Source organism: Babylonia areolata, chromosome 19 (genome assembly GCF_041734735.1).
Source record: "Babylonia areolata isolate BAREFJ2019XMU chromosome 19, ASM4173473v1, whole genome shotgun sequence".
In the NCBI taxonomy this organism is placed as follows: domain Eukaryota; kingdom Metazoa; phylum Mollusca; class Gastropoda; order Neogastropoda; family Buccinidae; genus Babylonia; species Babylonia areolata.
In genome coordinates, this window is record NC_134894.1 from 63,070,901 (window position 1) to 63,095,030 (window position 24,130).

Genomic DNA, 24,130 nt, shown 5'->3' on the forward strand with positions numbered 1-24,130 from the left:
AGGGGTTTTGATTGTTTTGGCTTATCAAGGGGTTTTGATTGTTTTGGATATATCAAGGGGTTTTGATTGTTTTGGATATATCAGAGGTTTTGATTGTTTTGGATATGCCAGGGGTTTTGATTGTTTTGGATATGTCAGTGGTTTTGATCGTTACAGCCATCGAGGCATTGAATTCAAACCCACCGTGTCTGGGACTCGGCATGGGAAGTCGGGGCCCAATCCTTCCCCTTTCTACCCTTGTAACCATCCCCAACTGGCCGCATACCCGTTCACACCTAGGGGGAGGGGGGAGAGGGGGGGGGGGGGGGCAGAGGCAGTGAGAAGAACCGAGGAAAGACACCTTTCCCAGGGATACAACACCGTTGCAGAAACGAGGGCCTGGAATTCTGTCACGATTGTTTCTGACTCTTGGAGGGAGGATGTCAGAACCCGTTCTCTTCTAGTGTGGTGGAGGGGGCGGGGTGGGGGATGTGGGGAGTGGGGGTGGGGGGGGGGACTGATGAAGGGACACCAGAACTGACGTAGGATCTAACAGAAACACTGATGGACAGATCTACTCACATCTCCTTTCCTTGTCCTCTTGTGTTGAAGTGTGTTGATGTGTGTTGCAGTGTACACTGTTGTGTGTTGCAGTTTGTTGATGTGTGTTGCAGTGTACACTGTTTATGTGTGTTGCAGTGTACATTGTTTATGTGTGTTGCAGTGTACACTGTTTATGTGTGTTGCAGTGTGTTGTGTGTTGCAGTGTACATTGTTGATGTTTGATGTGTTGAAGTGTGTTGATGTGTGTTGCAACGTACATTGTTGTGTGTTGAAGTGTGTTGCAGTGTGCATTGTTGTGTGTTGAAGTTTGTTGATGTGTGTTGCAGTGTACATTGTTGATGTGTGTTGCAGTGTACATTGTTGTGTGTTGAAGTGTGTTGTGTGTTGCAGTGTACATTGTTGTGTGTTGCAGTGTACATTGTTGTGTGTTGAAGTGTGTTGTGTGTTGCAGTGTACATTGTTGATGTGTGTTGAGGTGTGTTGTGTGTTGCAATGTACATTGTTGTGTGTTTTGAAGTGTGTTGATGTGTGTTGAAGTGTACATTGTTGATGTGTGTTGAAGTGTGTTGTGTGTTGCAATGTACATTGTTGATGTGTGTTAAAGTGTGTTGATGTGTGTTGAAGTGTACATTGTTGTGTGTTGAAGTGTGTTGATTTGTGTTGCAATGTACATTGTTGATGTGTGTTGAAGTGTGTTGATGTGTGTTGCAGTGTACATTGTTGTGTGTTGAAGTGTGTTGATGTGTGTTGCAATGTACATTGTTGATGTGTGTTGAAGTGTGTTGATGTGTGTTGCAATGTACATTGTTGATGTGTGTTAAAGTGTGTTGATGTGTGTTGAAGTGTACATTGTTGATGTGTGTTGATGTGTGTTGATGTGTGTTGCAATGTACATTGTTGATGTGTGTTGAAGTGTGTTGATGTGTGTTGCAGTGTACATTGTTGATGTGTGTTGTGTGTTGCAATGTACATTGTTGATGTGTGTTGAAGTGTGTTGATGTGTGTTGCAGTGTACATTGTTGATGTGTGTTGAAGTGTGTTGATGTGTGTTGCAATGTACATTGTTGATGTGTGTTGAAGTGTGTTGCAGTGTACATTGTTGATGTGTGTTGAAGTGTGTTGATGTGTGTTGCAGTGTACATTGTTGATGTGTGTTGAAGTGTGTTGATGTGTGTTGCAATGTACATTGTTGATGTGTGTTGAAGTGTGTTGTGTGTTGCAATGTACATTGTTGATGTGTGTTAAAGTGTGTTGATGTGTGTTGAAGTGTACATTGTTGATGTGTGTTGAAGTGTGTTGATGTGTGTTGCAATGTACATTGTTGATGTGTGTTGAAGTGTGTTGTGTGTTGCAGTGTACATTGTTGTGTGTTGAAGTGTGTTGATGTGTGTTGCAATGTACATTGTTGATGTGTGTTGAAGTGTGTTGATGTGTGTTGCAGTGTACATTGTTGATGTGTGTTGAAGTGTGTTGATGTGTGTTGCAATGTACATTGTTGATGTGTGTTGAAGTGTGTTGATGTGTGTTGCAGTGTACATTGTTGATGTGTGTTGTGTGTTGCAATGTACATTGTTGATGTGTGTTGAAGTGTGTTGATGTGTGTTGCAGTGTACATTGTTGATGTGTGTTGAAGTGTGTTGATGTGTGTTGCAGTGTACATTGTTGAAGTGTGTTGATGTGTTTCAATGTACATTGTTGATGTGTGTTGAAGTGTGATGTGTGTTGCAATGTACATTGTTGATGTGTGTTGAAGTGTGTTGATGTGTGTTGCAGTGTACATTGTTGATGTGTGTTGAAGTGTGTTGATGTGTGTTGCAGTGTACATTGTTGTGTGTTGCAGTGTACATTGTTGTGTGTTGAAGTGTGTTGATGTGTGTTGCAATGTACATTGTTGATGTGTGTTGCAGTGTACATTGTTGATGTGTGTTGTGTGTTGGTGTGTTGATGTGTGTTGATGTGTAGACTGTTGATGTGTTTTGATGCGTGTTGACGTGTGTTGACGTGTGCTGATGTGTGTTGATGTGTACCACTGTTGCTGTGTGTTGCAGTGTACACTGTTGCTGTGTGTTGATGTGTACCACTGTTGCTGTGTGTTGATGTGTACCACTGTTGCTGTGTGTTGCAGTGTGTTGCTGTGTGTTGCAGTGTACACTGTTGCTGTGTGTTGCAGTGTACACTGTTGCTGTGTGTTGCAGCGTACACTGTTGCTGTGTGTTGCAGCGTACACTGTTGCTGTGTGTTGCAGTGTACACTGTTCCTGTGTGTTGCAGCGTACACTGTTGCTGTGTGTTGCAGCGTACACTGTTGCTGTGTGTTGCAGTGTACACTGTTCCTGTGTGTTGATGTGTACCACTGTTGCTGTGTGTTGATGTGTACCACTGTTGCTGTGTTGATGTGTACCACTGTTGCTGTGTGTTGATGTGTACCACTGTTGCTGTGTGTTGATGTGTACCACTGTTGCTGTGTGTTGATGTGTACCACTGTTGCTGTGTGTTGATGTGTACCACTGTTGCTGTGTTGATGTGTACCACTGTTGCTGTGTTGATGTGTACCACTGTTGCTGTGTGTTGATGTGTACCACTGTTGCTGTGTGTTGATGTGTACCACTGTTGCTGTGTTGATGTGTACCACTGTTGCTGTGTGTTGATGTGTACCACTGTTCCTGTGTGTTGATGTGTACCACTGTTGCTGTGTGTTGATGTGTACCACTGTTGCTGTGTGTTGATGTGTACCACTGTTGCTGTGTTGATGTGTACCACTGTTGCTGTGTGTTGATGTGTACCACTGTTCCTGTGTGTTGATGTGTACCACTGTTGCTGTGTTGATGTGTACCACTGTTGCTGTGTGTTGATGTGTACCACTGTTGCTGTGTGTTGATGTGTACCACTGTTGCTGTGTTGATGTGTACCACTGTTGCTGTGTGTTGATGTGTACCACTGTTGCTGTGTGTTGATGTGTACCACTGTTGCTGTGTGTTGATGTGTACCACTGTTGCTGTGTGTTGCAGTGTACAAGTCCCCAGAGTACGAGGAGTTGGGGTTCAATCTGCTGAAGAAACAGCTGGTGGACATGGGCTACCCTCAGGCCATCAGTGACTTCCAGTATGACCCCTCCTTCCCCATCAGGTCAGTGTGTGTGTGTGTGTGTGTGTGTGTGTGTTGATCGTTTCTTTCCTCTTCCTCCTGCTCCTACTCCTCCTCCTCCTCTTCCGTTTTCTTCTTCATTTCATTGTTGTTATTGTGTATTTCTTTGTTTGATTTGCTTCCTTACCATGTTTCTTTTTCTTCGTCTACTCAATCCTTTTTTCTCTTCCTCCCTTGACCATTCTGCCTCTGCTTTTGCGTTTTGGGAGGGGGGTGGCGGGGGGAGCTGCTTAATTCGCACGTGGGAACTCCAGCCGTTTGGCTGTTTATGTTTTCTCTGTTGAGGTGACCTTTGAGGGTGATTGGCCATTGAACGGGACAGAGACATCATCTAAACTGACTTTACACTCAATTATTTCTTCAGGAACAAATCCTTAAGGGGTGCACAAGTTAAAGTTTTGTGCTTGCGCAAGAGACGTCTTCTTTTTCTCGGAAGAAACAATGTTTGGATAACCGAGCCCGACGGCGTAAACACGCGCGCGCGCGCGCACGCACACACACACACACACACACACACACACACACACAGACACACACACACACACACACACACACACACACACACACACACACACACACACACACACACACACACACCATCCTCATGCACCGCGCGGACACTTTGCTATTCTGGTTCTGATGATGACAGACATGATTGCTTTCACAACCTTTTTGTGTCTTGTATATTTTCTGCCTGCGTCTTTCTTTTTCTCTCTCTCTCTCTGCTGCATTATTTCTGCCTGCTTCCGGTGAGAGATCCGTTCCGTCACAGCGTTCGGACAAATCCATATACGCGCTACGCCACATCTGCTAAGCAGATGCCTGCCTGACCAGCAGCGTAGCCCAGCGTACTTAGATCTTGAGGGGGAAAAAACACAACGAGGATGTCATCAAATTAACGATTAAGAAAAGAGAGATAGAAATAAATAAAGTAGAAATGAAATGAATAGAAAAATAAGTAAGCAAATAGATGAGAGAAATAAATTGAAATGCAGGGGGGGGTGGGAAGAATAACAATGTCAAAATGATGAAATAATAAAAGATATAAAAATGCTTTAATGCTAAGTTAATGCTATGAGCATCACATACAACAATCACAGCCACACACACACGCGGTATAAGCACAGCAAAAGAACACGCACAAATCAGTATAACTCGAAACTGAAACCTAGACATGCGTGACTGAAACCAAGCTAGAGAACTGAAGTGGTGGAGCGGAAGAGACCGGACAGCAGCAGCAGACCCTGGAGACGTTGTTCCCGTGGTGGGTGTTTGGTGTGCAGAGGTCTGTGGTTTGACAACCTGTACGGAAACCTGCTCAAGGTGGACGCCTTCGGCAACGTCCTTGTCTGCGTCACTGGCTTCCACTTCTTGAAAGGGTCAGTCTTGTCTGTGCGTCTGTCTGTGTGTCTGTGTGTCGGTCTGTATTTTTGTCTGGCTGTTGTTGTTGGGTTTTTTGGGGTGTTTTTTTGTTGTTGTTTTTATGTCTGCCTCTGTCTCTGTATGACTGTCTTTATGTCTGCCTGCCTGCATGTCTATCTGTCTGTCTGTTGCCTGCCTGCCTGCCTGCCTGTCTGTATGTCTGTCTGTATGTATGTCTGCCTGCTTGTCTGTCCGCCTGTCTGTCTGCCTGCCTGTCTGCCTGCCTGTCTATCTGTTTCTGTGTACGTGTTTTTGTTTGTCTGCCTCTGTCTCTGTATGTCTGTCTGTATGTCTGCCTGACTGCCTGTCTCTATGTCGCTGTATGTCTGTTTGTCTGTTCGTCTTTCTGTATGTCTTTATGTTTGCCTGTCTGCCTCTGTCTCTGTATGTCTGTCTTTATGTCTGCCTGCCTGTTTGTCTGTCTGTCTCCCTGCCTGTCTTTCTGTTTCTGTGTACGTGTTTTTGTTTGCCTGTCTGCCTCTGTTTCTGCATGTCTGTCTGTATGTTTGTCTGTTCGTCTTTCTGTCTTTCTGTATGTCTTTTTGTTTGCCTGACTGCCTCTGTCTCTGTCTGTCTGTCTGCCTGTCTCTCTGTTTCTGTGTACGTGTTTTTGTCTTTCTGCCTCTGTATGTATGTCTGCCTGACTGCCTGCCTGTCTGTTGGCTGTCTGTATGTTTGTCTGTTCGTCTTTCTGTATGTCTTTTTGTTTGCCTGTCTGCCTCTGTCTCTGTCTGTATGTATTTCTGCCTCTGTCGGAGTGTCTACCTGCCTGCCTCTCTCTCTCTCTCTCTCTCTCTCTCTCTCTCTTGCTCGCTCGCTCTCTCTTGCTCGCTCGCTCGCTCTCTCTCTCGCTCGCTCGCTCGCTCGCTCTCTCTCTCTCTCTCTCTCTCTCTCTCTCTCTCTCTCTCTCTCTCTCTTGCTCGCTCGCTCGCTCTCTGTCAGCTTCTGTCCCGATGATGACGACGTCGAAATACAAAGACGATGAAGAATCAGGAGGGAAAGGAGGAGGAGGAGGAGGAGGAGGAGAAGAAGAAGAACTAACCATGATATGAATAATAATATATAAAACAAACACACACCTGGAGATATATGTTAGACTTTTCCTCCTCTTCTTCCTCCTCCTGTGTAACGCAGCATGACAATGTGTGATGGGCGCTGTACCTTCCAATGAGTTTCTGTCCCCCCACCCCCACCCCCTCCTTCTCCTCTGTCTCCCTCCCCCCCTCCCCCCCTTCCCTCTCTCCTCCCTTATCGGTCCATCGGCATGGTGTGAAGAGAGGTGCTGCTGTCCACTGATCTTAGGGTACCGACCCCCCCCCCCACCCCCCCCACCCCGGGTGATGGTAATTGTACACATGTCCTTGTCAGCTCCACTTTGGGGCCAAGGGAACGCCAGGGCATGGGGAGAGCATGTTTTGTGGGGTGGGGTGGGGGTTGTGTGTGTGTGTGTGTGTGTGTGTGTGTAGGGGGTGTCCGGGTGTGTATGTGTGTGCCGTGTGTGTGTGTGATTTTTGTGTGTGTGTGTCTGTGTGTGTGTGTGTGTTTTCTGTGTGTGTGTGTGTGTGTGCGTGCGTGTGTGTGTGTGTGTGTGTGTGTGTGCCGGTGTGTGTGTGTGTGTGTGTATGTGTGTGTGTGATTTGTTTTGTATGTGTGTGTGTGTGTGATTGTGTGTTTGTATGTGTGATTTCTGTGTTTGTGTGTATGTGTGTGTGTCTGTCTGCGTCTCTGTGTGTGTGATTTGTTGATTTGTTTTGTGTGTGTGTGTGTGTCTGTGTGATTTGTGTGTGTGTCTGTGTGTGTGTGTGTGTGTGTGTGTGTCTGTGTGATTTGTTTTGTGTGTGTCTGTGTGTGTGTGTGCGTGCGTGCGTGTGTGTGTGTCTGTTTGTGCGGCGCGTGTACGCGCGCGAACGGTTTGATTTTGGCTGGGAATAGAAGTGGCGGGTTGGCTTTCAGTGGCAGTGTATGTATGTATGTATGTATGTAAGTATGTATGTATGGAGGCAGGGCTTTATCTGGGGCTGCCACCTTTGGTGTTCTGTGCCTGCCGGGGCTCTGTCATCGTCTATCTGTGGGATCTGCTCTCTGTGGGATCGCTCCCTTCTGGAGGCTGGTTGCTTCCCCCTTTTCCCCATAGTCTTCCGCAACAATAGGCTCCCTTCCCTCTGCGGCTATGGTCACTTTGGGGCTTCAAAAGTTCCAACGGTTTTAAGGTCGTGAGCAGTTTGCTATAACTTTATGGCTTCAAAAGTGGAGCGTTTTCAAGTTCGTGAGAAATTTGGTGATCGAAAGTGTGCACAACCTGAACGAAATGTTTTCAAGTAAGGCTGCAATTTGCCGGATGACAGATATGAAGTTTGATTGTCATCGCGCACGTTTTGGTTTTTCAAATGGGTGTGCCATTTTGATTGATGTGTCAGTGCAGTTTAATCAATGCCTATTGTGTGTTTGAATTTTCAGGTTGGTCTACAGTTTGAATGTCAACTTTAGAGATGCATGACGACTCCAAAATACAGTGTATATGAGATATGAGACTCAGTCGCTATTGTCGTTCTTTAGAATGGTGGATTCACATAATTCTTTGTGTTTGTGAGAGAAAGAAGAAATCAAAACAATACAAAACGAACCAAAACCAACGACGATAACACCACCATCAACAACAACAACAATAATTTGTATTTGTATTTCATTTTATCACAACAGATTTCTCTATGTGAAATTCGGGCTGCTCTCCCCAGGGAGAGCGCGTCGCTGCACTACAACGCCACCCATTTTTTTGGTATTTTTTCCTGCGTGCAGTTTTGTTTTTTCTATCGGGATTTGTGTGCAGAATTTTGCCAGGAACAATCCTTTTGTTGCCATGGGTTCTTATACGTGCGCTGAGCGTATGCTGCACACGGGATATCGGTTTATCGTCTCATCCGAATGACTAGCGTCCAGACCACCACTCAAGGTCTAGCGGAGGGGAAGAAAATATCGGCGCCTGAGCCGTGATTGGAACCAGCATGCTCAGATTCTCTCGCTTCCTAGGCGGCGGACGCGTTACCTGTAGGCCATCACTCCATCATTTTTCAAAAGGCGATTGCTTGTCCATCAACTTCAGACTTGTCCTTCCGTGGACACCTGATGGACTTCTTGAAAGAAGTGAACAGTTTAAATCAGATTTTTGAACTTTGACTGAAGAGCTTGAAGCGGTGACCAGTTTTATTCCGTTTCTTTCCACCCTTGACTGGAAGTAGATGCAGACGTGGCCATGGCCTTGAGATGGCCTTAGTGGTCGGCCAGGCTCTAAGCACCATAATTTGATTTGATTTGAAAATCAGACTTTCGTGGATCACACTGTCAACGCTGTTCGCTGTTCATTATGAAATATAATGTTGGCCCACAGTTGATTGAAAAATAAAAGGGTGGGTTCTTTGGATGAGCCTCTTGTCCAAAACGTCCAGTCTTTTGCCAGTGGTGGGGCACCGTAGAAACGAACTGTGGACTCCCAGAGGCGAGGTGACAGTGTGGAATGCTGGGCCCTCTTGCTCCACCCGACACGACCAATCATCTTCATCTTTGAGGGCCGGGCCGGGCCGGGCGGGGCCAAAAAAGCCATTTTTGTTCCAATCTCTCTGTCAGTAGCTGCTGTGGTCTCTACTCTCTGCTTTCCGTTTTCTGGTGTGCCTTCGTCCAGAGACTGTAGAAAAGGTTTCGTACTGGTTTTCTGCTGTGTCTTGGAGCAACAGCTGGGTCCATAGTGGTGGGGATGTGGTGTGTGGGGAGGGAGGGTTGGGGGGGGCCTAGGGGGGGAGGGAGGTAGGGGTTCTCTCTCTGTGTCTCTGTCTCTCTCTGTCTCTGTCTCTGTCTCTCTCTCTCTGTCAGTGTATGTGTGTGTGTGTGAGTGAGTGTGTTTCTCTCTCTCTCTCTCTCTCTCTCTGTGTTAGTGTATCTGTGTGTGTGTGTGTGCGTGTGTGTGTGTGCTTGCGCGCGCGCGTGCGAAGCCCAGTCAAAATTACTTTAATGGAGAGTTAATTTCAGTTTTTGTAACAAGGTCAGTGGAGTTGCAGCCTGCGGGCAGATCCATGTATTGCTATTGAGGCTTAAAGAGTGGGTTTACACTGCTCCTTCCCGTCCTGCCCGCCTGTGTGTGTGTGTGTGTGTGTGTGTGTGTGTGTGTGTGTGTGTGTGTGAGTGTGTGTGTGTGTGTGTGTGTGTGTGTGTGTGTGTGTGTGTGTGTGTGTGAGTGAGAGAGAGAGAGAGAGAGAGAGAGAGAGAGCATGTATCGTGCGAATCATATGCTCAGCTGACTTTTAGTACCGTAACGTATGGAATGCATATCTTCTGTTTACCCTCCACGCGCCAACAAGCGTGAAAGATGAAGATGATGAAGAAGAAGAACAGATTTTATAAAGAAAAAAAAAAGAAAAAAAAGAAACACAAACATAAACAGGCAACAACAACAACAAAATCACCAGCCTCAGAACTAGTTATGACCTTGATGATCCGTGCTTGTTTATTTATTTTAGACATCCCGTTCCCCCTCTCCCTTTCACCCCCCCCCCCCCCGGAACCTTTTTCACACAAAGAACCCCCTCCCCAAACCCCCCCCCGCGCCCCCCTCCCCCCCACCCCACCCCCATGTTGTTGAGGCAAAGTCGTCCGCAGAAACTGTTGCTGGTTGGTGTAGTGATAATAATGGTCATGAAGCTTTCATGCAGTAGCAGACTGCGTGCTAGGCAAACATCAGAGCCCCTCCCCCTCTCTCCTCCCCCCCCCCTCCTCCCCCCTCCCCCGCTGTCTCCAAGCCACAGCACCGTATACAGGGAACATTCTATTCAGCACGAGATGTGACTCCGCTTGCGCTGACATGGAACAAGTCACCGAGGATCTCGCTTTGATCCCCCCCACCCCCCGCAACCCTCCACCCCCCCCCTCCTTACCTCTCTCCCCTTTCTTCATCAGTGGGAAATAAACTCTGTTGCCGTATGTCTTTTCAGCTGATGAATTGGGAAAGCGGATGGGAGCTTGAGGGAGGAGGGGGGGGGGTGTGGGTGGAAGGGAGGGGGTTATGTCTGTGTATGGAGGTGGGAGGTGGTGGCTGGGGTGGGGAGGTGTAACAAATATGCTGAAAAGGTGTTTTTCATTTATGTATACATGTATATTTATTTGTGTGTGTGTGTGTGTGTGTGTAATTATGTCTGTGAGGCGGATAGAGTGATATAGGGGCGGGGCCTGTGTTCACCAGAGGGGAAAGGCGAAAGTTGTGAAGAGGAGGGGGGTGTTTAGAGAGTGATGGGACAGTGGGATGTAGGAGAGAGGGAGAATGTGTGTGTGTGTGTGTGTGTGCGCGCGCGTGTGTGTGTGTGCGTGTGTGAGTGTGTGTGTGTGCGTGTTGGGTGGAGGGAGAGCGAAAGACAGCGTTTGTGAATGTGAGTGGGGGGGGGGGGGGGGGGGGGGGGGGGGGAAGGGAGTCGGAGAGAAAGAGAGCGAGAGAGAACGGATGAGAAAGTTAGAGGGAGAGATAGTGTGGGAGGGGGAGATTGTTTGTGTGTGTGTATGTGTGTGTGAGAGAGAGAGAGAGAGAGAGAGAGAGAGAGAGAAAGGAAGAGAGACGGGGTGGAAGAGAAAAAGACTCGGAGAAAATGAGAGCAATAGAGAAGGGATGATATATATATATATATATATATATGAGAGGAGATATTTTGTATCTTCCAGTTTCCTCATAAATGATACAATTTATTTTTTCTACAGACCTTTGGAAAGGGACGTTGAAACAGAAAAGAAAAATGATAAAAAGATCATGTCATGGTGAAGACCTGCATTTTCCCCACACGCCCATTCTGAAAGCGTCCTTTTATTGCAGATGCATACGAGAGCGTTGGTTCCAGTTGCTGGAGTTATTCCAAAAGCTTCCGAAATTATTGCAGACCAAGAAAAACACAGTCTAGTTTCACCAGAGATTTCAAAGCTGCAGCGGACTTCTGTTTAGCTTCATGACTTGTTTCAGTCAGACCTGCCTGCTTTTAACAACGAGAGGGAGTGGGAAAGAGAGTGAGTTGGAAGTCAGGACGAGAGAGAGAGGGAGAGACAGACAGACAAAGAGACAGAGAGCGATAAGAGACAGAAACACAGACAGATAAGAGGGAGATGGGAAGGAAGGAAGGATAGGGAGAAGGAGGGAGAGAGATAGAGGGAGGGGGGGAGTGACAGACACAGAAAGACAGAGAGAGAGAAAGAGACAGATGAATAGGAGGGAGATGGGGAGGAAGGAAAGAAGGAAGGAAGAACAGGGAGAAGGAGGGAGAGAGATAGAGGGAGGGGGGAGTGACAGACAGACACAGAAAGACAGAGAGAGATAAAGAGACAGATGAATAGGAGGGAGATGGGGAGGAAGGAAAGAAGGAAGGAAGAACAGGGAGGAGGAGGGAGAGAGATAGACAGACAGCCCGTCTGTCTCTGCCTATCCAGGCAAAACATATACAAGAGAAGAGACAGACAGAACGAAATAGACAGAGAGAGGGGAGAGAGAGAGGGGAGAGAGAGAGGGGAGGGAGAGAGAAAGGCAGACAGACAGAAAGCAATAGATAGAGGGGAGAGAGAGACGGGGGGGGGGGGAGAGAGAGAGGCAGACAGAACGCAATAGACAGAGTAGACAGAGAGAGGGGGGAGAGAGAGAGTGGGGGAAAGAGAGAGGGGGGGAGAGGGAGAGAAAGGGGGGAGAGACAGGGGGGTAGAGAAAGAGAGAGGGAGAGAGAAAGAGAGAGAGGCAGACAGAAAGAGGCAGACAGACACACAGAACGCAATAGACAGAGAAAGAGACCGACAGACACACAGACAGACAGAGGTACAAACACAGACACATAGACAAAAAAGAGACAGAATAGACAGACGCAGGAAAAAAGACACACACACACACACACACACACACACACACACACTCACTGACACACGCACGCATGCACACACACACACACACACACACACACACACACACACACACACACACACAGCGAGAAAGATAGATGGTGGAAGAGGTGTGAGAAGCGAGCCATGTGTGTGAGAGGCCCTTTGATGAGAAGTGGCTATACAAATTTCACCCCCACACCATCAAACGACCCAATCAGACTCCTCTCAGCCGCCTGGATGGAGGGATGGATGGATGGGTGGATGTCTGCTGAAGAGAAAAGAAAAGAAAGAGGGGAAAGAAGAACGAATTAATAAATAAGCTGCTGTGTGTTACATATATCAGTGTGTGCGTGTGTTTGTGTAAGTCGGTAGGGGGTGGGGGGAGGCGTGGGGGGATGGAGGAGGGGGGGGGGAGGAGGAGGGGGGGGGGGAGCGGGTGCATGTGAGTTCGTGTGCAGTTGTGTGTGTGTGTGTGTGTGTGTGTAACAGTGCACGTGTTTGAGTGGTGTGGGAACAGAAAAGAAGAAAGGTGGAAAAACAAACGAAAATGAAGGAGACACGTGGACACATAGCCCACCCCCTACTGCTACACACACACACACACACACACACACACACACACACACACACACACACACACACACACACACACTCACCACCCATCTCTCTCTCCTCTCTGTTTCATTCTTTCTGTCTCTTTGTCTTTCCCAGTTGGTTTTTTTTCCGTATTCGTCTTCTCCTCCTCATTCTCCTGCTCGTTCTTTTTCTTCTTATTCTCCTCCTTCTCGTTGTTGTTGTTGTTGTCCTCCTCCTCCTTCTCGTTGTTGTTCTTCTTCTTCTTTTACTTCTTCTTCCTCTGCTCCTCCTCCTCGTCCACCATTTCCGCCTCCTCCTCCTCCTTCTCCTCCTTCCTCCTTCTCCTCCTCGTCCTCGTCCTTCTCTTCCTCGTCCTCCTCTTCCTCCTTTTCCTCCTCTTCCTCCCCCTCCTTCTCTTCTTCCTTCTCGTCGTCCTCCTCCTTCTCTTCCTCCTCCTTCTCCTCTTCCTCCTCCTCCTCCTCCTCCTCGTCCTCCTCCTCCTTCTCCTCCTCCTCCTCCTCCTCTTCCTCGTCCTCCTCGTCCTCTTCGTCCTCCTCGTCCTCCTCCTCCTCCTCCTCCCACACGTGACAGAGAAAGAGGAAGGCAAGGGATGGTCAGGCTGCTCTCCCCTTTTCTTTCTAGCAGCGGTACAGGGGCCGCCAGTGGCACGCCATTCCACAGATTGCTTTTTCATCCCCTTGCAACACAAGTCGCTGCTGCCTCGCTGGTCTGTCAAATGAGGCATCTAATTGAAAGGAAACTCCCGTGAGGGGGATAAAAGATGCCTGGGGAGGGGGGAGGGAGGGGGGGCAGGGGGGATATAGGTCGCACTCATTTTATGGGTGCCACAACCACCACCACCACCACCACCACCAGCACCACCAGTGCTGTCATGCCACAAGGGACTTTGGCGGTTCAAAACCGTGGAAGGCACGTAAGTGGTTTTGAGTTCATGAGGGGGTTAGGGGGGTAGGCGGATCGTGGGAAGGGGGGGGATTGAGGAGGGGGTGTGGGGGGGTAGGCAAGATTGCGTGCTTGTTGTGTGAATGGGAAGGAGCTGGTGGGTGGGTGGGGTATGGGTGGCAGGGGGCCGGGGGTGGGGGGGGGGGTGGGCATGGTGAAGTGGGGGTGTGTGAAATGTACCCCAGTTTGTTTGTTTTTTAATACCAGTGTGCTTTAAAGTTGGCAATCCATAACTATGTCTTGTGGAATATCCTGCATGTGCTCACAACTTATTGCTTTTATTTTTTTGTTTGTTGTGTTTAGTTCATAGCGGCCATAATTCTTCTGATGGGTTTTACGATAATTAAATGAGTTCTGAGTTGTGTGTGTGAGGGAGGGAGGGAGGGTTGTGTGTGCATCGAGGGGAGTAGAGTTCAAATCCCGGTCCGTTTGGTGAAGTGAACCCAATCGACCTCAACACTCTACACACACCTCTTTGATTGAACCCACGCGACGGGCGCAATAGCCGAGTGGTTAAAGCGTTGGACTGTCAATCTGAGGGTCCCGGGTACGAATCACGGTGACGGCGCCTGGTGGGTAAAGGGTGGAGATTTTTACGATCTCCCAGGTCAACATATGTGCAGACCTGCTAGTGCCTGAACCCCCTTCGTGTGTATATGCAAGCAGAAGATCAAATACGCACGTTAAAGATCCTGTTATCCATGTCAGCGTTCGGTGGGTTATGGAAACAAGAACATACCCAGCATGCACTCCCCCGAAAACGGAGTGTGGCTGCCTACATGGCGGGGTAAAAACGGTCATACACGTGAAAGCCCACTCGTGTGCATACGAGTGAACTCAGAAGAAGAAGAACCCACGCGACCTGCTCCCTCGCTTCCCGGGTCGGGGCTGCTGTATATGAACCACCGGGCCACGGTCGCCCAGTGAGCTGTAAACAAGTTTGGAAGTGGAGACACACTACAGTGCGGTCATCCCAAAGCCGCGGCTTAGCGAGCGGCATCGTCTCCGAGAAAACAAAAGGCAGCAAGCAGCAGACACGCCCGGAATTCCCCAGCCAGAGATTTTTCTCCACACGTGGCGTTTTGGCTGGCCATCAGATATACACGGCACGGAGAGCTGATAGACCTCTGCCATGCTTCCGCACGCCTGACGGATCCAGACTGTAATGGATCAGTCGCAGAGCCTCCGTTGGCTGCTTGGCTCGGCCAAACAAATGTGGCCACTGTACGAACAACGTGTAACTGGAACAGCAACAACAACAATAACAGCAGCAGCGACAATAACAAGAAGTGATCGTGTCTAGTGGTCTGCAGTGGAGACCAGCCAGACCAGATCTCCGTTTAAAGCTAAGCACGGGAGGTGGAGATGAGATACGGAGGGGGAGGGGAACTATCAGTGATCATGATCGACAGGAAGTAGAACTGAGGAGAAGGGGAGAAAGGAGAAGGTGGTGGAGGAGGATAAGGTAGAGGAGAAGGAGGAGAGAAAGATGGTGGAGGAGGAAGAAGAGGAGAAGATGGAGGAGAGAAAGATGGAGGAGGAGGAGGAGGAGAGAAAGAAGATGGAGGAGAAGGAGGAGGAGGAGAGAAAGAAGATGGTGGAGGAGGAGGAGGAGAGAAAGAAGATGGAGGAGAAGGAGGAGGAGGAGAGAAAGAAGATGGTGGAGGAGGGGCAGAACGACGAGGGGGAGGAGGAGAAAAGGGAGAAGATTGTGGAGGAGAAGGAGGAAGAGGAGGTGTAGTAGAAGAAGAAATGGGAAGCACTTAGGATCGCACGTATACACACACCATGTAAGTACGTGCATGCACACTCACGAGAGAGAGAGAGAGAGAGACAGAGAGAGAGATTTATATAAAAAGATGGAGTAAACATAGAAATGGATTAACAAAATAGATCAGTACATGGACAAATGAAAAACAAACCACTCTTTCAACAAAGACAATCTTCCCATCTTCCTGTGACCTATTTGCTTCCCAGAAATCAGATCCCCATCGTAACTGCAGCCAGTGATTTTTATCCCTGAAAACCGCTATTCTGCACGAGCTCTTTAGTCCTCCCGCCCCCCACCCCTCTCCCCCACCCAGCCACAAGCTCTGTGGCATTCCAGGTGACACGGAATCGCCGAGGGATTGTTTAGTTGATGGTACAGGTGTTTGAGGCGGCTGGCGCCCAAGACCGTCTGTATGCACTCAGCCCCCGTGCTGCTGATTCTGTGAATGATGCCAGCGTTGGGTTTACACAAAGAGCCTATTGGAGACGTGTGGGGTTGTATAGGCTTTTTGGTTTACATCTCCCTGGGCTGGGCCCCTCTCTGCTGTGTGTGTGTGTGTGTGTGTCTTGTTGCAGTCAGAGTGCTGGTGGAGAGATTGTGAGCTCCTGCGGGGCATTTTTTTTTTATTTTTTTTTTTACTTTCAGCACGATCTACACGCGTCTGGGTCTCCATCTCCGGGTTAAAAAAAAATCAATCCCATCCCTACGTATCAATAGACTTCCACGTACTTATAATGCACACGTGCTGAGCTGCACTGAGCAGAAAGCACACTTCGACTTGACTGATCGGTTGGTTGATAAAATAGAAATGTAACTTGTAATACTTTTTCTTTCATGTAAAGCGCCCTGAGCTCTTAGAGAGAAAGGGCGCTATATTAATGTACATTATTATTATTATTATCATCATTATAAAGACTGATTTCTGGACAGATAGAAGACAGACTGTTTGTTTTCCAGATGGACAGAAGATTGAATGTTTTCTAGATAAACAGAAGACTGTTTTGCAGACACACAGAAGACGGACTGTTTTCCAGACAGACAGAATACAGACTGTTTTCCAGGTAGACAGAAGACAGTTTTCCAGACACACAGAAGACAGTTTTCCAGACAGACAGAAGACGGACTAGACTGTTTTCCAGACAGACAGAAGACAGTTTTCCAGACAGACAGAAGACAGTTTTCCAGACAGACAGAAGACAGTTTTCCAGACAGACAGAAGACAGTTTTCCAGACAGACAGAAGACAGTTTTCCAGACAGACAGAAGACGGACTAGACAGTTTTCCAGACAGACAGAAGACAGTTTTCCAGACAGACAGAAGACAGTTTTCCAGACAGACAGAAGACAGTTTTCCAGACAGACAGAAGACAGTTTTCCAGACAGACAGAAGACGGACTAGACTGTTTTCCAGACAGACAGAAGACGGACTAGACTGTTTTCCAGACAGACAGAAGACAGTTTTCCAGACAGACAGAAGACAGTTTTCCAGACAGACAGAAGACAGTTTTCCAGACAGAAGACAGTTTTCCAGACAGACAGAAGTCAGACTTTTTCCCCGCTCTCCAGGAATGTTGGGAGTATTTATTTTTTACTGAGACGGATGTCGAGTGTACAGACAAAGTCTACAGACAAAGCAGAATGGCGCCTTTCTGACTGACTATCTGACTGACAAAGTGAATGACTATGTCTAGTATGGCGTCATAATGAAACGTATGTAATATGTGATGTGTCGAAAAGTTCTCGCCGTAAGTTTTGTTTTCATATATAGCACGCATGCGTCAGGTGTTGTTTTTTGGGTGTGTTTTTTTCCAAAGTTGTAAGTAAATCATTCTGAACCAGTCGATATATTGAATTAAATGTACACTATTTCTTTGAGTCCACATGATATAAGTCTTTGATTCAACACAAACAGCTGAACAAAAAAAAAAACTGCTGGGAAAATCCTGTGTGTGTGGTGTGTGCGTACGTGCGTGTATGTGTTTACCTTCTGATTATACCAGCAGCTTGAATGGTAAAATAAATTAATTAATTAATTTTTAAAAAAATTCTACGACTAAGAATTTGAGGAAACAGCACACCACAGTCAACTGTCCATTATTATTATTATTATTTATTCATCATGATCATTCAGTCAATTCTGCGACGACAGGAAGGCCAGAGAGCCCAGACAACAGCGGAACTGACCACTTGAGTTCCCCCCCCACACCCCTCCCCCGCCCCCCCACCCCCCCGGGGCCTCCCCCTTACCCCCCCGCGATCTCCGTGGAGTGTCCCCCCCCCCCCACAACCCCCTGTTAGGAAAACACTTTGGATTTCAAGGCGAGAGGGAGCGGAGAGGGACAGGTGTCATTTGTCATGTCTTCGTGTCTTGCCTCTTTTTTTTTCTTTTTTTTTCTCAAGGCCTGACAGCGCGTTGGGCTGTGCCGCTGGTCAGGCATCTGCTTGGCAGATGTGGTGTAGCGTGTATGGATTTGTCCGAACGCAGTGACGCCTCCTTGAGCTACTGAAAACTGAAACTGAAACTTGCCTCTCCGGTCAGGACCACTGTGTTTACATGATCCATGTCTGTGGTCTGCCCCGCCACTTAGTTTGTCCTCGGCTGCCGCTTGGAGACTGCACTGCAGGCCACACGCCAGACATACATACACTCCTTTTTATCCACAGTTCCGCCGCGGGTGCCAGGAGCGAGTGGATGGAGATGGATGTGGGAACTGTGGTGCTGGACTGGACAGGACAGGAGGGAGGGAGGGAGGGGGAGACGTGTGTGGAGATGGATGTGGGAACTGTGGTGCTGGACTGGACAGGAGGGAGGGAGGGGGGGGAGACGTGTGTGGAGATGGATGTGGGAACTGTGGTGCTGGACTGGACAGGACAGGAGGGAGGGAGGGGGAGACGTGTGTGGAGATGGATGTGGGAACTGTGGTGCTGGACTGGACAGGAGGGAGGGAGGGGGGGGGGAGACGTGTGTGGAGATGGATGTGGGAACTGTGGTGCTGGACTGGACAGGAGGGAGGGAGGGAGGGAGGGAGGGGGAGACGTGTGTGGAGATGGATGTGGGAACTGTGGTGCTGGACTGGACAGGACAGGAGGGAGGGAGGGGGGGGGGAGACGTGTGTGGAGATGGATGTGGGAACTGTGATGCTGGACTGGACAGGAGGGAGGGAGGGAGGGGGAGACGTGTGTGGAGATGGATGTGGGAACTGTGGTGCTGGACTGGACAGGAGGGAGGGAGGGGGGGGAGACGTGTGTGGCGAGCGTGGGACAGGATGGTTTTGGGGGTGGGTGGGGGGTGGAATGACTGAGCTCGGTGGGTGGAATGCTGACAGTGAAAAAGACGGTGATGAGGGGGTGGTCGGTATATGTTTATGTATGTATGTATACGTATATATATATATATATATATATATATATATATATATATATATATATATAATATATATATATATATATATATATATATATATATATAGACAGAGATATGTGTGTGTATATATAGGTATGTACACATACATATGTATATATGTCTTTGACAGGGAGGGTGGGCGGGGAGAGAGACATAGATAGATATGTACACATATATATTATATGTATGTGTGTGTGTGTGTATATATATCTGTCTTTGACAGGGAGGGTTGGGGGGGGGGGAGAGACATGGATAGATAGGTACACATATATTATATGTATATATCTGTGTGTGACAGGGGAGAGAGAGAGAGAGTGTGTGTGTGTGTGTGCGCGTGTGCTTGCGCGCATCCATGCATGCGTGCTGTCGTACATGGGCTCTACTTCCTTCTCCATCCACTTCACACACACGCACACGCACACGCACACACACACACACACACACACACACACAGACGCATTATATTTTGCATGTGTGTGTATCTCTATCTCTCACTCTCTCCCTATAGATAGATACTATATATAATGCTGTGTTCCCCCTCTCATCTTACAATCATGGAAACGACTGGACCGCTGATGTTGGATCAGTTGCCCAAGGACTTCATAGTAGTAGTAGTAGTAGCAGTAATCGTAGCAGTTACATTTAATTCAATAATATATCAGACGAGAGTTTGTGTAGCTAGCGGCAGCACTAGCAACAGCAGCAGTACCAGTGGTAGTTCCTAATAATTATATTAGACAAGAGCGTGTGCATCTACAGCAGAAGTAGTAGCAGCAGCAGCAGAAGCAGCAGTAGTGGTAGCGGAAGCCGTCTTTCAGGGATCAGCCAGCCAAGGACCGACACTTCCAGTTTCTCCACCGCCCCTGTCCTGGTGACGGCGACGGATCTGACAGGCTCTTGGGCTGCCGCTGGAACTGAGACGTCTCTCTTAGCTCAGGTCCACGTACACACTGTCTGGCACCACGCCATCCATCTTGCTTCTGTCACTGTCTACCGTCAGTTTACACGACAGAGAAAGTCGGAAAGTACCTTCCCTGGTTCACCTCTACACAATCCCTTCCACCCAGGCTTTTGAGTTGCTGTTTCCTCCAGGTTCTTGTTTGGTTTTCACCGATGATATACGTGTTGGTCATCGGTTTATCTTCAACTGCCGGGAGAGAGAGAGGGAGTGGGGGGGGGGGGAGAGACAGAGAGAGGGGGGGGGGGGAGAGAGAAAGACAGAGAGAGAGAGGGAGGGGGGTCTGTGTGTGAAACAAAGCACACTCAGGAATTCGTGGTTCTTTCCATGAACTGTCTGTTAACAAACTGAACGTGGGAGACTGATGTCTTGGACATGAAAAGAGAGCGAGCTTGTGTGTGTGTGTGTGTGTGTGTGTGTGTTTTTTTTGTATGAGGAAGGGTTGGATGTGGTTGAAAGGACGGCGAAGACAGGTATAGACACGGGAGTGAGCATCGGGGGAGAGAAGGGAAAAGATATTTGGATGTACATGGTTGCGTTTGGAACTTTGAACTCTTAAATTAAATCTTTTTGAGGGGCCTAGGCGCATGGACCTTTTTGAATAAACTGTCTATGTCTGCCTCTCTGTCTCTCCCCCACTCTTTGTCTCTGTCTCTCTCTTCTTTGCTTGTAATTACTTTTTTTTTCTATTGCTATTTACCTTTACTTGCCCTTCCGGCCTAAGTTCACATTTGAATAAACCACCCGACTCTCTCTCTCTCTTTCTCTGTCTCTGTCTGTCTGTCTGTCTATCTGTGTCTCTCTCTGTCTCTCTGTCTGTCCCTCTGTCTCTGTCTGTCTCTCTGTCTCTGCCTGTCTGTCTGTCTGTCTCTGTCTGCCTCCCCCCCCCTCTCTCTCTCTCTCTCTGCCTCCCACCCACCCTGTTTCTTTCTCTTCCTTTCTACCCCCTTCCGTTTTTTCCGGATGGAGGGTGGGGGGCGGGGGGTTGTATAGCAGGGGAGGAAAGGGAAGGGGACCAGAGTCAGTGGGGCGGAACGCCAGCGGAAAGACAAGTTGTACAGAACGGAGGAGGAATCAGCATGGAACACACGGAACGCCCCGGGTAGGGCGGTAATGGCAGCAGGAGAGGAGGGCTGGGGGGTATGTGTGTGGGGGGGGGGGGGAGGGGGGGGGGAGCTGGGCTGTTGGGCCAATTGCCGCCCAGTCTGGGGTCCCGTGTTTATCCTGTCAGTTCCGGGCAATCGGGCAAGGCTGTTGGGAGTTGTCTCCCTTTTTTTCTGCCTTGTTGCTAGACCCTTGTCGAACATGTTTTTTGCCCATGTACTGTTGATGACGACGATGATGACGATGATGATGATGATGATGAGTGTTGTTTGCAACCAGCAGCAGCTTCCAGTGTGTTGGGGGTGGAGGGTGAGAGGTGTGGGGGGTGAGTGGGTGGGTGGGGGTGGATCGTTTGAGCAGAGGGGTGGGTGGGTATGTTGGTATGTTCTTTTTTTATGTGAGCGTGTGTTTGTGTCTCGTGTGTGTGTGTGGGGGGGGAGTGAGGGGGGGTGTTTGAGCAGAGGGGTGGATGGGTATGTAGGTATGTTCCTTTTTGCGTGTGTGTCATATGTATGTGTTTGTGTGTGTATGTGCGTGCGTGCGTGTGCGTGTGTGTGTGTTGTTTGCTTTCCGTTTTTTTAGCCTGTAGATTGTGTTTGGTCCCCGTCGACACGTGTTCCATGCTGTTGTTGTTGTTGTTGTTGTTGTTTTTGCTGATTTCGTTTTGCTTTTGTGTGTAGTTCCCCATTCCACTATCCTCTTGGAATGTTCATGCTTTCTCCAAGAAGTCGTTACCTGATGTTGCTGTTGCTTCTCCCAGTGTGTGCAGAATGTTCTGTCCCATAACCACTGACCGGCGCCGCCTGAAAATTCGATACTGCAGGTGTGTGTGTGTGTGTGTGTGTGCGTGTGTGCGTGTGTGTATGTCTATCTGTGTGTGTGTGTGTGTGTGTGTGTGTGTGTGTGTGTGTGTGTGTGTGTGTGTGTGTGTGCGTGCATGTGTATGTCTGTCTATCTGTGTGTGTGTGTGTGTGTGTGTGTGTGTGTGTGTGCGTGTGTATGTCTGTCTATCTGTGTGTGTGTGTGTGTGTGTGTGTTCGTGCGTGTGTATGTCTGTCTATATGTGTGTGTGTGTGTGTGTGTGCGCGTATATCTGTGTGTGTGTGGTGTGTGTGGTGTGTGTGTGTGTGTGTGTGTGTGGTGCGTGTGTGAGAGAGAGGGGGGGGGGGACTAGGGAGAAGAGGCAGCGAAAAGGTATGGGCTGGTTCTCAAGAGATGAGCGTTTTAAACCAACTCTGTTCACAGAAAACACCAAAGCAGCTGCATGAGAGAGAGAGGTACGTCAAAAACACAACAAAAAGCAAAGCTTACAACCGTGCTCTAGACTGCAGTGTCCAAAGTTCACGAACTGGAATGAATTAGAAAAAAAAAGTCCTATGTAGAAGTGAAAGGAGTAGAAAGAGGTGCGGAGTAGGAGGGGGTAGGGAGTGGGGGGGGGGGGGGGGTCAAAATGACACATACACTACGCCTTGCAAATTCCAAGTTGCCGAAAATATCAAAGGGAGCTTTACAAGTACTCCACCCACCAGGTTGATATTGTTCATGTTAATTGCAGCTGTCTTTTTGTAATTTATTATGCATGCATATATGCGCACAGACACAAACACGCACGCACGCACAGACACACACACGCGCACGCACGCACGCACACACACATCAGTGCACTTCAAAACTTTCAGAAATACTAACAAAGTTTCCTGCCAGAAAGAATCAGAGACAAGTATATAGGGGATGGGCGCACGTTATATGAACGTCGCAAAAGATAACTGAACTCCACCACCCCACCCCCACACCCCCTTTTTTTTTTTCTTCTTTCTTTCTCCTTTTTCTGCGTTTTCCCCCTCCCCTTTTCTCTCTCTCTCTCTCTCTCTCTCTAAATTGCGAGGCATGTGTAAACTGTTAGGTCTGTGAATGAGATTCCTCCTGCTCCGCCCATTTTCTGCTAGTGTTCCCGTTTCCTGTGACGGAGAGACAGACAGAGAGAGAGAGAGAGACAGGGAGAGAGGGAGACAGACAGAAAGAGAGAGGGAAATAGAGAGAGGGAGGGAGACAGAGATGGGAGGGAGACAGAGAGGGGGGGGGGAGAGACACACAGATAGAGAGGGAGGGAGAGAGAGGGGGGAGGGAGACAGAGAGGGAGGGAGACACACAGATAGAGAGGGAGGGAGACACAGAGAGGTAGGGAGGGAGACAGAGAGAGAGAGGGAGAGAGAGGGAGGGAGACAGAGAGAGGGGAGAGTGAGGGAGACAGAGAGAGGGGGGAGGGAGACAGAGAGGGAGGGAGACAGAGAGAGGGGGGAGGGAGACAGAGAGGGAGGGAGACAGAGAGAGGGGGGGGGAGGGAGACAGAAACAGAGAGAGAAACAGAGAGAACTCAGAAGGAGAGAGAGAAATATGAGGAGAACCCAGAAATGTTCCATTTTAGGCCTTATGACCCATTACCATAGAGAGGGAGAGAGAGGGGGGGGGGATGGAGGGAGAGAGGTGGACCTAAATAATTGTTCATCACTGTGCTAGAAAGACAGAGAGAGAAGGAGAGAATAAGAGACACGGAGATGAAGACAGGCAGACACAGACAAATTAAATGATGGTGCTTAGAGCCTCGCCGACCACTAGGGCCATCTCAAGGCTATCGCCACGTTAATAACTACTACAAGGTTAAAAAAACAACAACAAAAAAACAGCAAAAAACCAACAACAAAAAACAATTCAAACGAATCACCACTTCAAACTTTCCACTCAAAGTTTTAAAAAAAACTTAGTTTAAAACCTTCAAATCTGATTAAAAATGTTCACTTCTTTCAAGAAGTCCATCAGCGCCCACGGAGGGACATCACGAAACAAAGTCTTCAAAGAAACCGCCGTGTAATGTCTGTGTCTAACGTCATGCAGATCCCAACAGTCAAGGAGCACGTGTTTCACAGTGAGAGGCTCATCATAGGGAAATACATCGAGGGGCCTCTTCCCCCTTCAACAAGTAAGAATGAGTAAGAATCACGATTATAACTTCATTCTTTTACCTCCCTTGGGACGTGGATTAAACATCGCTGGAACTGGACACCAAAATATTTGGATTTGTATTTCACTTTATCACAACACAATTTCTCTGTGTGAAATTCGGGCTGCTCTCCCCTCAGGGAGAGCGCGTCGCAACACTACAGCGCCATCCATTTTTTGTATTTTTTCCTGCCAGCAGTTTGATTTGTTTTTCCTATCGAAGTGGATTTTTCTACAGAATTTTGCCAGGAACAACCCTTTTGTTGCCGTGGGATCTTTTACGTGCGCTAAGTGCATGCTGCACACGGGACCTCGGTTTATCGTCTCATACGAATGACTAGCGTCCACCAAAGTCTAGTGGAG

The 24,130-nt window shown here is 48.3% G+C and overlaps 1 protein-coding gene across 4 annotated transcripts in view; it reads left to right on the plus strand.

The window, feature by feature from the left end:
- LOC143293920 (cytosolic purine 5'-nucleotidase-like) overlaps positions 1-24,130 on the plus strand; it is a 211,454-nt gene that overhangs the window by 38,498 nt on the left and 148,826 nt on the right. For all 4 annotated transcript variants that reach the window (XM_076605305.1, XM_076605307.1, XM_076605306.1 and 1 more), the window contains 2 exons: positions 3,551-3,668; positions 4,970-5,065. In XM_076605305.1, the coding sequence (XP_076461420.1) occupies positions 3,551-3,668; positions 4,970-5,065 (214 nt within the window). The remainder of the gene's footprint in view (positions 1-3,550; positions 3,669-4,969; positions 5,066-24,130) is intronic.